The sequence below is a fragment of the Meriones unguiculatus genome, chromosome 11 (assembly GCF_030254825.1).
Source record: "Meriones unguiculatus strain TT.TT164.6M chromosome 11, Bangor_MerUng_6.1, whole genome shotgun sequence".
In the NCBI taxonomy this organism is placed as follows: domain Eukaryota; kingdom Metazoa; phylum Chordata; class Mammalia; order Rodentia; family Muridae; genus Meriones; species Meriones unguiculatus.
The window spans coordinates 35251019-35266690 of record NC_083359.1 but is presented as its reverse complement, the minus strand read 5'-3'; the positions used below and the strand labels follow the sequence as shown (position 1 = coordinate 35266690).

The following is a 15672-nucleotide window of genomic DNA, read 5'->3' as shown; positions in this document are numbered from 1 at the left end:
TCAGGCTTGCCTATAGCCACGGGCTTTGGCAGCAAAAGAATTGCTTGAGTCATTCTTTGACATTTTCTTTTTTTCCTGGTCATGAGGTTATAGATAAGTTAGCTAATCTTTCTGATGTCACTCTTTTTTATCAATTAGATGTGGGTTGGAAACAGCACCTACTTCTTGGTAGCAGTGTAAGACATTACTGGGAAATCATGTGTTTGAGGCTAAGCCTGGTGCTTGGGGCACAGCGGATTCTCAGTAAGGGCTTACAGTGACTACCATAGACATCTTTGTGTCTCTGTCCTTGTCACTGACATTAAAATCTCATATAATCTGGTAGGCAAGGGAGATGAACAGTGCCCCGGCTTTATAAACGTGGACACTGAAGCAAAGGCTTTTCTTGGGTAGGAAAGGCTGGCTGAACTTGAGGTAGATTAGACCCAGGGTTCTAACCCTTCCCAAATATATACTGCAACGTCACTGTGACAGGTCTTGCCCTGGACACTGTCATTATGGGGCAAATAGAATGCAGTCTGTCTCACCCAAATTAATTCCATCTTCATCCCCCACCTTTACAGCTACATCCCTTTGTCATTTCCTCACCCCATCTCTGCCAGGTGTGGATCGCTAGGGAATAAGTTACATTAGCAGATTTCATGTGAGTCTTGAGAGCTAATTCAAACCAAGGGTGTGAACCCCAAGCTTCTAGAAAGGACCTTTTCTTCTAGCTTGCCAGGCTTTCTTCCATACTTCTCCTGCCTCTCCTAGCTGCTGTCCAGTATCCAAGCTGTTTATTATCATGTTCCGTGGAATGTTTTCTGATGAAAGCCCTGCCCTGATAAAGCTGAAGTTTAGGAACCACTACGGTTTCCTCATACGTTTGGTGCTGATTTTAATGGGGACACGCCTGATTGGCAGAGGGATAACAAGGATGAAGCTGTCTGTCATCCTTTGGACTCCTTTGGTCACAAACAGGGTAGCCTTTTCTTGATCTGGTCTCTACCTAACCCATGCATTCCCCCAAGAGCACATGTTGGTAGCCTGTGATGGTATAATATTCATCTGATAAGTGAGGAGACAGAACTGGAGAGACCCAAACTCATTCAGATTATAGAGAGTCGGTCTCTCAGGCTGCAAAGCACAAGAGCTGCTCAGAACACATGTATGTGTTATCATCCTTATATTCATGGTCTGAACCATTGGCATCCCATGCCTACTCCATGCCAAAACTCAGACTCAACAGAACCTGTTGAACTGACCCTTTGATCTGCTAATTCACTCAGCAATGATTGAGCTCCTATTGTGTGCAAACATGGTGCTAGATAGATACTGTTATCAAAGGCCACATTCTTCTTAGCTAGAGTCTATCTGGAGTCTCCCCTATTTGTTAGGTGCTCAGCCCCCAGGCCGACTGGGATACAATCCCACTGTATGATCTTCATCTTAGATGGCCACTCCGGAGTTTCTCTCTCAGGGTCCCGCCTTCCTACCACGATCTCCCAGGCAGCTGCCTTTATTTTCTTCTTCCACAGAGAAGTGTCCTGAAAGGCAGCTAGCCTTTCCACCACCACAAGGGGGTCACTTAAACAATGACTGGCATTCTCTAACCTCTAGAACTGTCTCCTTGGAACATTCTTGCTCTCTTGCCTTTGGTTACATTGCCAAAACAAGCTCATTGTTAAATGCACTGGAATGCCCTTCCCAATGCTGAGGTTCTTTTCATGAAGTATGGTTGGATGGAGGACTTGACATCTGCAAGTGCCTGGTACTTATAGGATGCTAGGAGTTTTGTGCTGAGGGATAAGCTTTGGCCCATAGACACTCCTGATATAGTATAGAGACAGGCTTACAACAAGTCATCACAACAGATGAGTGCTATGGCTGTACCTCACTGCCAGGACACAATGAGGTGTTTTTTTGTTTGTCTGTTTGGTTTTGTTTTATCCTACAGGGGAATAGCGCCCCCTGCCACAGCAGCCATGGTGTGGCCAACCTTAGGCCCCTCTTATTCACATCTCCTCTCCAACAAAAGACTCGCTGAGTATGCCATGGAGGAGGGCATCCTGTCCTAAGCAATGACAGAGTTTTGAAATGGTGTGGGAGGAAAGACTGGCCTCATAAAGAGGACATCAACTGTACCTGTCATTTGCCTACGTAACGTAGGACTTGGGCGAGAGGCGGAAACAGGACAATCTGGTCTTGAGACGAACAAAGAATTACATGATGGAGAGAGAGACTTCTTCCTCTCCCTGTCCCCTGTCCTCCAGTAGACTAAGGTACTCAGAGTCTAGCCCATCCTCACTCTCATTCAGCCCATTATAACCCCCTTGAGCCTATCTTGGTTTCTGCAGATGAATCATGACTCCAGGGAGCAGCAGAGCTGTTCCCAAATAGTAAGCCTTAGCTATCTAGGATCTCTTCTGGCAATTAAGCAGAGGAAAGAGCCCACAGAAAGGCTGGATACTTGGTTCTAGGCCCAAAAGCCTAGTATGAAGTGAGAGAAAAGGCCTGGCCTCCTTTTCCTCTCAACTCTCCTAGTCCTTTGGGAATTCTGGGTTCTCTATGAGGGGCACAGGGTCCTCTTCTCTCAGACTGTTTAAGAATGATGTACTTAGGCTGGTTTGCACAGAAGATCTCTTAAATTCTAGACTCCAACCTGGTTCTGCTTTTCTTTTGGCTATCATGGCTGCTTGGGGGCTCCTCAGGGTCTTGCCTGTCCCCTTTGCAGAGGACAGCTTCCACAGCCACTTGCGCTGAGTCCAAAGTCATGCACCTAAGTCAGCTCTTCTCCAAGCTGAGCCCCCATCAAACATTCTGGCTATTTTTCACAAGGGCACCTGCCCCATTAGTCAGCCTGATTGTTCTGTCCCTTAAGATAAGGGAGCAGAGAAAAGAAGCAATCGGGAGGCACGCTTACAATGAGGTCTCGATAAGACAATCACCAGATCTTGTTTAGCACGCTGCATGCCATCCGGGACAGGGGTGTTTCCTCTGCATATCTGTGTTCAGGACCTCTTCTAAGGTGTTGGCTGATGGGAGGTGCTGCTCTGAAGGGAAGAAGGATGGCTTTTCACCTAATGTCATGTTCCTTCAGGTGTCCCCCATGCTTCGTAGACTCATTTTCCCTTCAATGGCAGTTGATCCTAATTTGACTTCAGGTACTCATTCTGGGCTGCCACTTCCAGGTTGATCCAGCCCAGGTAATCAAGTGGGGTTCCTTTCTCCATCTGCACTCCTACAATCGTCAAAGACTCCCTTCTGTGATAGTTTCTATTCAAATATATTTTCAGCCATATCTTGATAGGGAAGGTAGGGGTTTTAGAATTGTTTCTCTGGTGCTTCGCCATCTCTGTGCATCTTTACTTCAATTTTTTTGATCGGAAAAATCAAGGACCTGGATACATCCAATTCAAGTCTTTCAAAGAAGATTATTTGGTGGCAGGATGGGGTTTGAAGCAAGGGGCAGAGACACTGGGTGAAGGTGAAGAACAAGAGTTCCAACTGGTTGAGGGGGTGGGCTCCTGGGAAGTGATCAGAATGCAAGGGAGATGCTCAGGCAGCCTCTCTGTGATTTTTTGACCAACCTTCCTAAAAAATCAAGTGACTAAATGGTGCAGACACCTGCTATGAGAATGGACATTTTCTATCCCCGCCAAATTTCTAGAATGAGTTGGCATTGATGACCATCCTACCCCCATTCATTAGGAGACCTGATTTCTAATGACAAATACTTGGACAAGAATTACTGCATTTTACACTGGTTCTGAATGATGTGCTAAAGGAAGCCCCGGGTTCCTGCCGTACACCCAAGTGCCTCTTGACTGACAGGCCTCTAACTGCATTTGTTATCCACTTTGAAGTACAATGTGAATGTGACATTTGGCTAATAGGGCTTTTTTTTTTTTTCTAGATAATGTAGATTTTTCAAAGTCATTCAGGAAGATGACGTGCCAGGCAAAGTTGGGAGCAAGCATGATATGGCAGAAGCAGTCACTGGATCCGGAAGTAAGATTCCCATATCTTGGGAAGGAATGGACTAACAACAGAGCAAGAAAATGCATTTTTCATATTGGCCTGAGGCAGAAACCGTGATAGAATACTGACCAGATGTGATCTGCCAGCTCATTTTGGACACACAAATAATGTCCCTGACCTATTGAAGCCTCTGAATAAAGCACAGGCAGATGAAATAAGGCTATCATTAGGGGAATGTGGACTGAGGATTAGGGATGCTGGTGTCAAATTCCGGCATCCTTTTTTTTTTTTTTTTTTTTTTTTTTTTTACCTTTTTGAAAGCCCCGCTCCTTTGATATTCACAAAGCATCATGTCGAAGAAGATGGGGATGGTGGCTTTCCTGAGCTCAGCCTCAGGAATAAGTGTCATCTCTAAGATAGGTCCCACCATGCCTGGGATGAAGCAGATTTTGTTCTGGCCTGCAAGAGAAGAGGGACAGGGGCTCATGAAACGATTCCATGATGGACAGGTCCTGATCCTGAAAGCTGCAGAGAGGAAGAAAGGAGGAAGGGAGTCAAAATGGTAGTTAACTTTTCTATCGTTGTTTTCCAGGAGCCAGGCAGCTTTGAGCATTATGTGTTGGTTAGCTTGCTGAGAGAGGAGCATGTGTCACCCCAAATAAGTCCGCTTACAAAGGCTGATAGTGTATGAAGGCTGATAGCGATGGGATGTGGTGAGAGCTTCAGTATGTGTGAGGGCATCACGCCTCTGCAAAACACAACCCTAATTGAAAAGAAGTGATAGGGTTGGGTGTGCAGGGATGTTTAGAATTAAATCCATCTGCATCATGAGCCATGCTTCCAAGGGCTGGATAAAGTGGCTCTAACAATGGCTTTTTGAAACAACAAAAGCAATTCTCTCTGCTAACAGGCTGTAGAGCAGCTTGGGTGGGGAGGTGGGATTTAAAGCAGCACTTTAGGGTGGACAGAGCTCAGTTTCTGGTGCCTTCCGCCTCATCACAGGGCATTCCCATCTGTCTGCGGTTCAGCTGCACTAGTTTGGTTCCAGTGCCACAGGTTTGCCTTGCTTCTGTCTCTCCAAAGCCAGACTCAAGGATGCTTTCTTTGACTGCTTCCCAGATCTTCTGTGTCATCACCTATTTTCCCCCTGGGTGGCTCCCATATTAGCCCAGGCACAGGGAGACAAGTGCCCCTCTGTATCTCACTCTCCACTCTAGCTAGACAGATACCTTTTCTGACCCCCTTCCCTGCCTTTCACCCAACCTTGAAATGTCTTTGCTCATAGACTTGTTTGTTGAAATCTGCTTCCCTTACTGAGCTCCACGAGGGCAGACACCTGAATCTGTTCTCATCGTTTTGGTAACACTGAGAGAAAACAGACTAGTGTATGTCAGATGAGAAAAATGCTTCGCCTGGCTCTTTTAGTCACCAGTTATTTGGTGTGGCTGTGTGTCTCACAAAGGGCTTAGCAAATCCAGTTCTTGAGGAGACATGTGAAATTATGTCTGTGTGTGCTTGGCATAGCAACAGGCAGAATCAGCCACACCTCAGCAAGGACAAAACACCTAAGAGCACTGATTCTGGAGCCAGACTGCCTGAAGTTCCATATGGAACCCTAACAAGTGAATGTGCAATGTTGAGAAAGTCTGTCTCACCTCTGGGGGCCTCGACGCCCTCACCTACAACTTAAGGTATCAATAGGATTCATGTCAGAAGGCTGTTTTGAGAACAAATGAATCATGGGCTGAGAAGATGACCCAGTGGGTAAAAGGGCCTACTGCTCAAGCCTGAGAACCTGAGTTTGAGTCCCTAGAACCTATGGACAGACAGCACAAGCATATATAATATCAGCGATCCTATGGGATGATGGGAGGACAAAACAAGAGAATCCCAGAAGCTAACAGAGCAGCCAGCTTGGTGCCAACAATGGGAAAATAAGCAAGAGATCCATGTCAAGCAAGGTAGAGGACAGGGACAAATACCCAAGGTAGTCCTTGGGCCTCCATATGCGTGCCAGGCCATGTATGCACACATTTATTTTCTCTCTCTCTCTCTCTCTCTCTCTCTCTCTCTCTCTATCTATCTATCTCTGCCTCCTTCCCTCTTTCCCTCTCTCCTTCCCTCCCCATTGCTTATTTTCTGTCTCATAAAAGAGCCATTGTTTAGCAAGCTGGCAGGTCACTGAATGGCATGTGACACACGTCACAGAGCATTAACTATTGCCACCATGCTGTTTTCACAGAATAAACCACAAAAAATAGCCTGTTGAGCAGAGCTTAGTATGCACCGCAGAACACAGGCACCAGACATCACAGAGGTGAAGAATGAAGACTAGCACCTAGAACTGCAGAGTTTCCATGGACTGAGGGACAAATCCCAGCAATGCCACCCTTGAAGCTGGCACCATGAGTATATCATCAGTATTGGTCCCTTCTTCCTGTTGAACTCTACAGCCCAGGAACCTGCCTGGTTTCTGCCACTGTCAGGCTAGACACGATATAGAGGGCCCCCGAGGATACAGAAACTCCCAAGTGGCACAGTATGCAGCCTGGTATGGCTCCTGATGGAGTGGAAAAGGGAGCTAGGAGGAAAGGTCATTGAAAATCAGTTCTCATTCAGCCTAAGCTACGCTTAATGTTGGAGGACCACCTCCACCAGATCCATGGCAAAGAGGCAGCAACCAAGGAAAACCTGCAGCTATGAGAAATAAACGAGGAATTCAGGCACAGAAATGCTTTTCTGGATCATCGGCCCCATCACAGAAGACATTTGGATTAAACGTAAACCCCAACTGCTCATTTTAATCCAAATAGACAAAAAGAAGACTCTTCCTTTGCCAACCTGGTTTCTAGGTTTCTAACTTTGTCCTTCAAGATCTTTTTCAAACAACGGACGGGCTTTAAATTTTAAAGTTGAGTGCAATAATAAGCAGAAGGTAAATTAGAACTGTCAGATAAGGCACTACGGACTGGGATGCTGCTAAAGCCACAAAGGCTGCAGAAGACCAGAGGGCGCCAGCGTGAGGGATATATTTAAAATGCTTTAAAATAAATGCTGGACATGCTGTGGAATAGATTTTTAGATACTTTTGACCTGTTTTCTCTGAGGTCTGTTCAGGTATTTGAGAGACCGAGGAAAGAGGAGAAAGAGAGATGCTGATCTTTAAAAACACAATGATTGCAAAGGCACATATAAAAAAAATTTTTATTCCTTTATCCTTTAATCCTAGTACTCAGGAGGTAGAGGCAGGCAGGTCTCTGTGAGCTCAAGGCCAGCCTGGTCTACAGAGCTAGTTCCAGGACAATGAGGGCTACACAAAGAAACCCTCTCTCAAAAAATCATAACAAACAAACAAATAAACAAAAACTTAGCACGTTGGCATTTTTGTTTAAATAACCAAATAAGTGCATGGATTTGTATCTATATACATATGTACACAAACTCACAGAAAGAACACATTTGTAGCTAACTGAATAGAAACACATTTGGAAAAAAAAAAAAAGAAAAGAATTCTCATTCAAGAAACACACCTGGTGCTATACGAGGGGAGGATAAAGAGGAAAGGAATTGGTTTGAGGGTTTTTTTTATAATAGATGCTAGGTGTCACTGGGAAGAGAGAGCAATTAGAAAAGGTGTTTAAAATGGCAGTGAGCCAGCAAGCTATGCCCAGATGTGCCAGTTCAAGGTCCCGGAAGGGTCCTATTGTTAATGAGAGATTGGGGAAAGCCTAGGTGTATGGGTGCAAAGGGGCCCTGTGTGTTCCTACCTGAGCTGCTCATCACTCAGTGTCACTGCTCATCATGCCCTCAGGGGAGACTGACAATTGAACACTGAGGATCTGGGGTCACTAGGAGGATGAGCAAGGAGAAGAAGATAGGAAATCTGTGGGAATCTGTCTGAGGGAAGCTGGACAGGTTGCTGGTCCCATCAGGCTGACGCAGGACAGAAGGGGGCAGGACTGTAGGGTGCATTCCATGCTGCCACAGCCTCTGATATGGTCAACAATAAGGGAAAGTTATGCCCTTTTTGGATTTCAGAGTCTGCTAGACTTCCCAGGGACTTACAAATACAGAAAACATCACTTTTCAAAGGGAGAAGAGTGAGCAAGGCCATCCATTCTTCCAACATCAGCTTGGAAAACCATCCTGGCAGCACTGGAAGAGGCCTGTGGAGTCTCTGAGGCAGATACTCCCAGGAAGGTCTCATTCTGTCTACTCCAGGGTCAGGGGTACTGTGCATGTGACTCAATGATGCTGACTTCCCCAGTCCTCCAAAATGGGTAGAAGATTAAAAGGGGGAATAGAAACACAGAAGCATGGGGCTTTTCAGGGTCTGGTGCCTGAGGGAATGTCAGCATTATGGGCAATAATTAAAGATGGCGACGTGTGATGCGGGGGGATCGTTTAGGCTCAGCACTATGCTGGGTTCTAGAGAGCAGAATACAATAAAAACATTCCACTATGAGAAAGCCACTGGCCCTTTTCTGGGTACTTACAGACTGCTCAGTCTTCTGTTTTAAACTTTAATTCACTTTATTGCAAAGAACTAACCAGGGAAAGGCGATCCGGGTGAACTTTCCTTCACTGCTATGACACTCACAATCGTCCTTACTGTTCTCAGGCTCACTGGATGCTATCTAGCCCACCCTCACAGATGTGTGCAAAGTACCACGTTTTTCAGGCCATTTGGGGGCCCCTTCATGCCCTACCCATGCCTAGCACCTGACTTCCCTCAATAGCAGGTCGATTGCTTCTCCAGTGTACCCTGCCTTTTCTCTCTTGAGCTTTCACACTTTGGTCTCAGCTTCACTCCTCACTCTGAGCAAATATGCCCCTAAGAATAAACACACCAGGTTATTCTTTACAGCCCTAAGGTTCAATATAGATGCTGTGAACCATGTGTCTTTTGAACGTTTGTGGTATGGCTGTTCAGAGTTAAACATACTCCGAGCATGCAAAAATCTACCCAAAAATAAAATTTTTTTTAACCTTAAAAATCTCTTATTCTGATCATCCATTAAAGCCATAAAATGGAATGTGAGGTTAAGTAAAAATAGAGATTCAACTCTGATATTTTGAATTCTGATTTTTTTTTTCTCTGAAATCCAGTCCTCTCTCGATGTTAGGCTCTCAGCAGCCTCAGCACTATGAGAAAAGCAAGCAACACGCCATATGCTGGAGCCATACTCCAATATGCTGGGTTATTAAGCTGGGTGAGGGGGTTGTAATGTATTTTCCACTTATAATATTTTCAACTGATGATGAGGTTATTGGGGTATAGCTCCATCACAAAACACATCTGTGTGGTTAAAATTAATTCATTGCTTATTTTAATTCTCTCCCTTTCTTTGTCTTTTAGCACAGGGTCTCCTATAGCCCATGTTGGCCATGAGCTCCCTATGGAGCTAAAGATTAAACTGAATTCCCAGTTCTCCTGTCACCATCTCCCAAGTGCTAGTATAATACACAAGGACCACCACGCCCAGAGCTTTTAAATAATCTGTTAATGTAGATACTAGAGTGTTTAAAAGAAGATACATGGCCTACGTTCTATTTTGACAGGACAGGTCTATAGAAGGAAGAGATTTTGGCTCTTTCCTGTTGGGGTAGTCAGTGGCTCACACACTCTGTAGGTCCTTATAGACTCTCTGTGTGCCCTGAGTTTCCATTCTACAATTATTTCATCTTTACAGACATTAATCACAAAATTATAATCAAGCAATCAATATTCAACTTCTCAGCGGTATCGTGTGAGTCAATGAAGGCCTGCGTTGCTAGCATGTTTTCAGTTGTAACATCATTCACATGACCTTTAGAAGGTGCCTGAACTGGATTTCCGTTATTGGTATCATAAATCACCACCAACTGATGACTTCAAACACATTAATTATCTCATACTACAGGAGATCAAAAATTTCAAATGGGTTTCACTGTACTAAAAGAGCAGGGTATGAACACACATGATTGAAGTCAGAAGTCCAAGGAAGAATCAATTTCATTCCCACTTCAGGCTCTTAGAGCCCCCTTTGATTCCTCCCACCTGCATTCTTACATGGCCATGGACCTTCCTCACATCTCTCTGGTTCTCATTCTCCTGCTCTCTCTTCATATATAAGGACCTTGTAATTGTATTGGGCCCATCTGAATAACCCAAAATGCCCTTACTACAAGAATCCTAAATTTGATCCTAATACATGTATTCTTTGCTGTTTAAGGTATCGTGCTCCACAGTTCCAGTTTTTCTTCTCACTACAGTGCTCAATATTTTATATGCATAGGTGTATGGATGGGTGCTTTCTTTAATCCCATTCTTTCTTCTTCTGGGAAGCATATCATCCAACCCTAGTAAGCATGTTTGCTCAGTCTACTATCTTGGAATATTTGCCTTGCTGCATCCTGGCTTCCGTCATGATGAGGACCACTCAGTCTCTGATGTATTTTAGGAAGCATTTCCCTCATGGGCTCTGTACCATATCATTTCACTTTAAAGAGCAATATTCCAAATTTCCCTATCTAGACAGTTTTTTTTTCCTTATAGGGTATTAATCGTGCCTTATTTCCCTTCAACCCTCCCACTTTTTCTGGAACTTAGAATAATGCTTGGCTCCTTGGGAGATGTATAAGAAGAAACAGCCCAGTTGTTCTTACTACTACCAGGAGTGGTAGTCCTGCATATGTGACCAAGATGCCACTGTCTTTCTTTCCCATGATGACTGTTAACACACCATCCAAACATTAATCTAAAGAAGTGTGGGAAGGTTAAATGCAGAGTCATTTTAGCAAAATGAGCATTGCCCAATGCCAAGCAGAAAGCCAGTGCTAGGATGCTATACCATTGCCATTAGTTCAGGACCTCTAAACACAAATGGCAGGAGCCCTTAAATGGCTGGGCTCCTAACAATATGTAGTTTCTTGCATCAAGAACTCTCATTACATGCCTTCTCTCCCAGACTAACATACATGTAAGTGTGAGCACACACAAGCCTAGACTCTTCCCATTAGAATGAATATTAAATAACCATCAAGCCTGAGACAAGCCTTGCAATTAGATCTCTATAATCACATGGATGCGGCAGACTTTCCTAATGAGAAGACGATACTGATGCTGAGTCTCATGATTGCTGCTGGCATTAAAGCACAGTTTCAAATACCAACACGCATGATGATGTACTCATTATCGGTAGTCTTTGAAAAACACAGTTGGCTATTTCACATCACTGGAAACTATAAACTGTTTGGAAAAAAGATTATTCATAAGAACATTAGACTTGGGATCCAAAGACAAATTTTTCTAATTGCAGCTCAAGGAACTATTTCTTGTTGACCTTTGGTGTTGATCTTCCTGCGTCTCCTGATCTACCATAGCTCTATGACCTATAAAACCAAAGAGCCAAATTAGTTGTAATGGAAATCTGGCCACCAAGGCTACACCAAAGCTTTCATTTTCTTCCTTAAGTAAAACTCAGAAGCCGATCAGCTTGAAGTTGTGAATCTGAGAAGATGGAGCTTAGAGACATTTCTATCCTTAGTGTTGTTCTCAAGGCATCAAGATAATTGCTGCCTCTCCAGCCATCACGTCATCTTCCAGAAAGAAAGAAGGGCAAAATAATGATGTGCTCTGCTCTCTGAGTCTACTCTCTTGTTCCTCTCCCTTTCCTCCACCCCCCTTCTCTTTTTGAAGAAATACTTGTCTAAATACACACAAGGGTGTGATTTTTTTCATGTGACAGATCGAGGTCACCTGACCATATATCTACGGCAAGACATTGTTAGCTGAGCAAATTACAATCCTAAAAACAAAAACATTATCAGGATCCAGTCAGCTAGGAGGTTTGAGAAGGAGAAGAGCTACTGCATGGGCAATCAGCTAGTCAGCAAGCCACCCTTAAAAGTCCATCATTAGCTGTGTAGTGGTCTCACTACATTGGTCCCTAATGAACTTGGAGTTTGGTCCTGGTGTGGATTATCAAGCTAAACTCATTAGTGCGATAACACCAGAATCCCACAGAACCACAGGGTAGGATGTCAATGAGGCAGCCACTCATCCTCCATGCCTCAAGTTTCAGCTTTTATTCCTGCAAGATACAAGGAAGAAGAAGGTGGCCATGTTACTAATGATTGGGAGCCTAGTGTGTGTGTGTGTGTGTGTTTGTGCCAGAGACACCCCTTCAGACTAATATCCTTTCCTTCTCCCTCTGATGTCTAGCCAAGAGGGGACAGGTGGCTCTTTTGGTAAAGTTTCCTTTGATTTTTGTTTCCTGAAGTAAATATCATTTGTCTGAACAAGGGGCCATCTCAGGAAGGCCAGTGCAGTGGTGCTTTCTGGGACCAGATCTCTAGCAGGGTAATAGGAGACTAAAGCATTCAGATGACAGTGCCAGAGGCCACACCTAGCCCCCTTTGACACTTGGGGTGGACTGGCTCTCTCTGTTCTTACAATTGTTTTTTAGAAACTCCTTGCTCTCCCAGCAAATGCCATCCTGAAGGGCAGTCATAATCAATGGCTCTTGTCCTGCAACCTCCAGATGACAGGTCTTTTCATTGTGTTAATTCATTCTGCAGGAATCTTGAGCAGCCAAGAGGTCTGTGATGTGTCTGAGCAAGCGCTTCTCCCAGCATGTTTGTTTGGTTTCTACCTCCGGTCCACTAACTGGCTGGGTAGGAGACCTTTTCTCCTCTCCTAGCCTCAGTGTCCTCACTGGTAAAATGTGGGCTGGATCATATAAATCCCTCTTCCAGTGATCCTCAGGGGTCTGCCCCAGGAGTCAGAAAGCCATTTATAATGGGCTCTGCGCCCCCTGATACTTTAATTATAACATTTCTGCTTCTATCCCATTTACTTATTGAGCATGAATTCTTCTCTTTTATGAGCCCTCAGCTAAAAATAAATGCTTGAAAAAAAAATGCCGGACAATATGATCTCTAAAAGGCTCTTCTTTCCAGCTCCGATGTTCTGCGATTCTAAGCAGGTGGAATATTTGGTAACAGCTTTTCATTCATCAGCATAATTGGGAGTACAAGACTCCCTGCCAAAACATAATCTATATCAAAATAAAATCTTCCATGGGCAAAACAACACAGTGAAGGATGCTCAGAGGAGAGCAGGCCGTGTGGAGGCGCTCAGGACAAACGAAGCAGAGCTCCTAGTTCTGCGATTCTGTCAGAGCCTAGGGTGTGGCGCTGGGAACAGAGATGCACCACAGCTTCAGCTAGTCTCTGTTGGTAGAAATAAAGTGTGCAAGCCAGAGGGTCATTCATTCACTGGGAGCATGCAATATTTTAAAAACATTCAATTAATCCTCATTGATATTCACACACTGTAAAATGTCTTGAAAGATCTAGGGTTTTTTGTTGTTGTTTGGTTTTATTTGTTTGTTTGTTTTTGGCTTCTTTGGAAAAAAAAATCTAAAGACGTGGTGGTGATGGGCTTATATTCCGGGCAGATAGCAAGCAGCTGGAGTGCTGCAGCCATGGGCTGTTGCTTTCTGCTGGAGCATGTCTGTGGCACTTTGCTCTTACATGTGTCTGTGCCTACATCATATCTTCATGTGTCTACATGTACATTATGTCTTTTTTTTTCTTGCAAAACAATGGTGTTAGCATTTGAACACACAATGTCCTACACAGGCTCCTCTATTAAAGGCTCGGTTTATAGCTGGTGCCTGGTGCCAATTATTTCCTGGAGGAGTTGAAGACTTTAAGAGGAGAGCCTGGCTGAGAAAAGTAGGTCTATGGGCTGTATGTCACTGTATGGTGGGGGTGAGGTTATACTTCGTCACCCCCAACTTTTTTTTCCACCATGAGGTGAGCCTCATGATGATCCACCTCACCATCAGCTTTCAATTCACAGAGTTAAGGCTGGTGGACTGAGGCCTCTGAAACCACCTGTCAAATTAGGAATTTTCCAAGTTATTCTCTTGGCTATTCTGGTCATAGTTACAAAAAGCCAACTGACACAAATGGCAAGGGAGACAAGGTATTTCTGATAGCCCTTTCCTTATTCAAAGCAGTCAGGGGGGAAAAAAAAGGACACGATAAAAAGAAATTCCCAAGGGGTCATAATACTATCTGACGAGGTGTTGATAGTTATAGCTTGGGAGTGTGTCACCAGCATCTTAGAGAACAGAGCCCAGAGAGATGACCCAGTTTCCCAGAGTGGCCCTGGGGAAATACTTAGGAAAAGCAAAGGTTATCCTACTCCACGTGTTGTCGGAACCTGCACTACTGGCTCTGTGTGGGTTACCTATACCTATGCAGCCCTACCTACTTCATTGTCTCACTGCTTGGACCCCATTCTTTGGGCTTTAATGGTGTACGCTGGACAGAGTTTTGATGGCAATGGGCTACAGCACAGCACAACGAGGTTCGACCTTGTTGTTCAAGAGCAAGAATAGGAATAACAATTCTGACACGAGGGTGCAGACCACCACAGCTACATTTGCCGTGGTCTTTGCTCTTATGACCTTCATTCACATGCACCTTGGGAGAGGTGTTATTTCCTTCACTTAGGGTAAGGGATGTTAAATTCCCTTGCTTGAAGCTTGCTTGTACATGACTGGGCAAGGTCCCAGGCAGAGCTGTGGCAGTCTGTTTTGGGCCTAGGTCCTTTGCTCTGCTTTAGACTTTGTGAGCCAACTCATGGCCTCCCTGTCATCAACTATGTGCTCTTAGGTTCTGGACTCTGATGTCATCAACAACCACAGAAATCAGACTGGTAATCTAGCCTCTGTATTGTACCCTCTCCTTGCAGAGAACGGACTCTAATCTAAACGCTATCCAGAAACTCTGACAAGGACCAGCAGATATGAAGACTTCTGGAAAGTAGGAAGCACAGTCTAGGATGTTCATTAAGATTACATCCAGGAGAGACAAACCCCCTTATAAATGCCTCTACTAAAAAAAGGCCAATAGCTAAAAAAGCCTAGAGAAGAGCAATTGTATACCAGGTAGTCGAGAAGAAAGCCAAATGTCAGAGATGGAAGTCCTCATTCTTTATTGACATCTGTTCACTCATCTACCCATCTTTTATCCAGAATTTTGTCTATAAGCCAGAGTTCTTTCTCCTGTCCTCAGGGAATGAAAAATATATTCTGTGGTGTCTAATTGTCTGTAAGCAACTTCCCTTTCTAGTTTCCTGGTCAGTAAGAGAAAGGAGGGGTGGTTGTAAAGGGTGTGATATGAAGTTTCAACAGCATCTCTTTTATCCAGACCACACTCAGAATGTCGATAAAGGTTCCTATGCTGCCATCCCTCTCCCTTCACCATTAGCCACAAGCCATCCTTGTAGCTTACTGTGACAGGGGCAGCTTCTGGAGTCTTTTCCAGAGAATCCATTCTCCAACTCTGTGAGGTTCGAAATTCTGGTATGGACCACATCCCTCAAGAAGCAGGATGTAGACTAGCTACCGCCAATCAGCAGCAAGCATGTCTTGGATGCGTGAGAACAGTTTCCCACAGCAGCCCTGTTTCCTCCTCCTCCCTCTCATAAATTCCTGTTTGACTTCATAGGCCTTTGGGGGCATCACACAGAAGCAGAGTCACGTATGCGGGGAAGGACAGGGTGGGGCTGGTCTTCAGGAAGGTGCTGGACACCTGCAGATGCCTCTTTCCGGGCATGGGTGTCTACTTACCCAGCTTGTACCACATATCACGGATGGAGAAGCCAATGAGCCGTCTCATGTCTCCGTACCTGGAAGGAGCAAAAATGCCTGC

General features: G+C 44.6%; 1 protein-coding gene across 1 annotated transcript in view; it reads right to left on the bottom strand.

Moving 5' to 3' along the window:
- Nucleotides 1-15672, bottom strand: part of Dock2 (dedicator of cytokinesis 2) — a 405024-nt gene that overhangs the window by 47973 nt on the left and 341379 nt on the right. The window contains exons 32-33 of the mRNA XM_060363865.1: nt 15591-15649; nt 4271-4419 (exon numbers count right to left, since the gene is read on the bottom strand). Coding sequence (XP_060219848.1) covers nt 4271-4419; nt 15591-15649 — 208 coding nt within the window. The remainder of the gene's footprint in view (nt 1-4270; nt 4420-15590; nt 15650-15672) is intronic.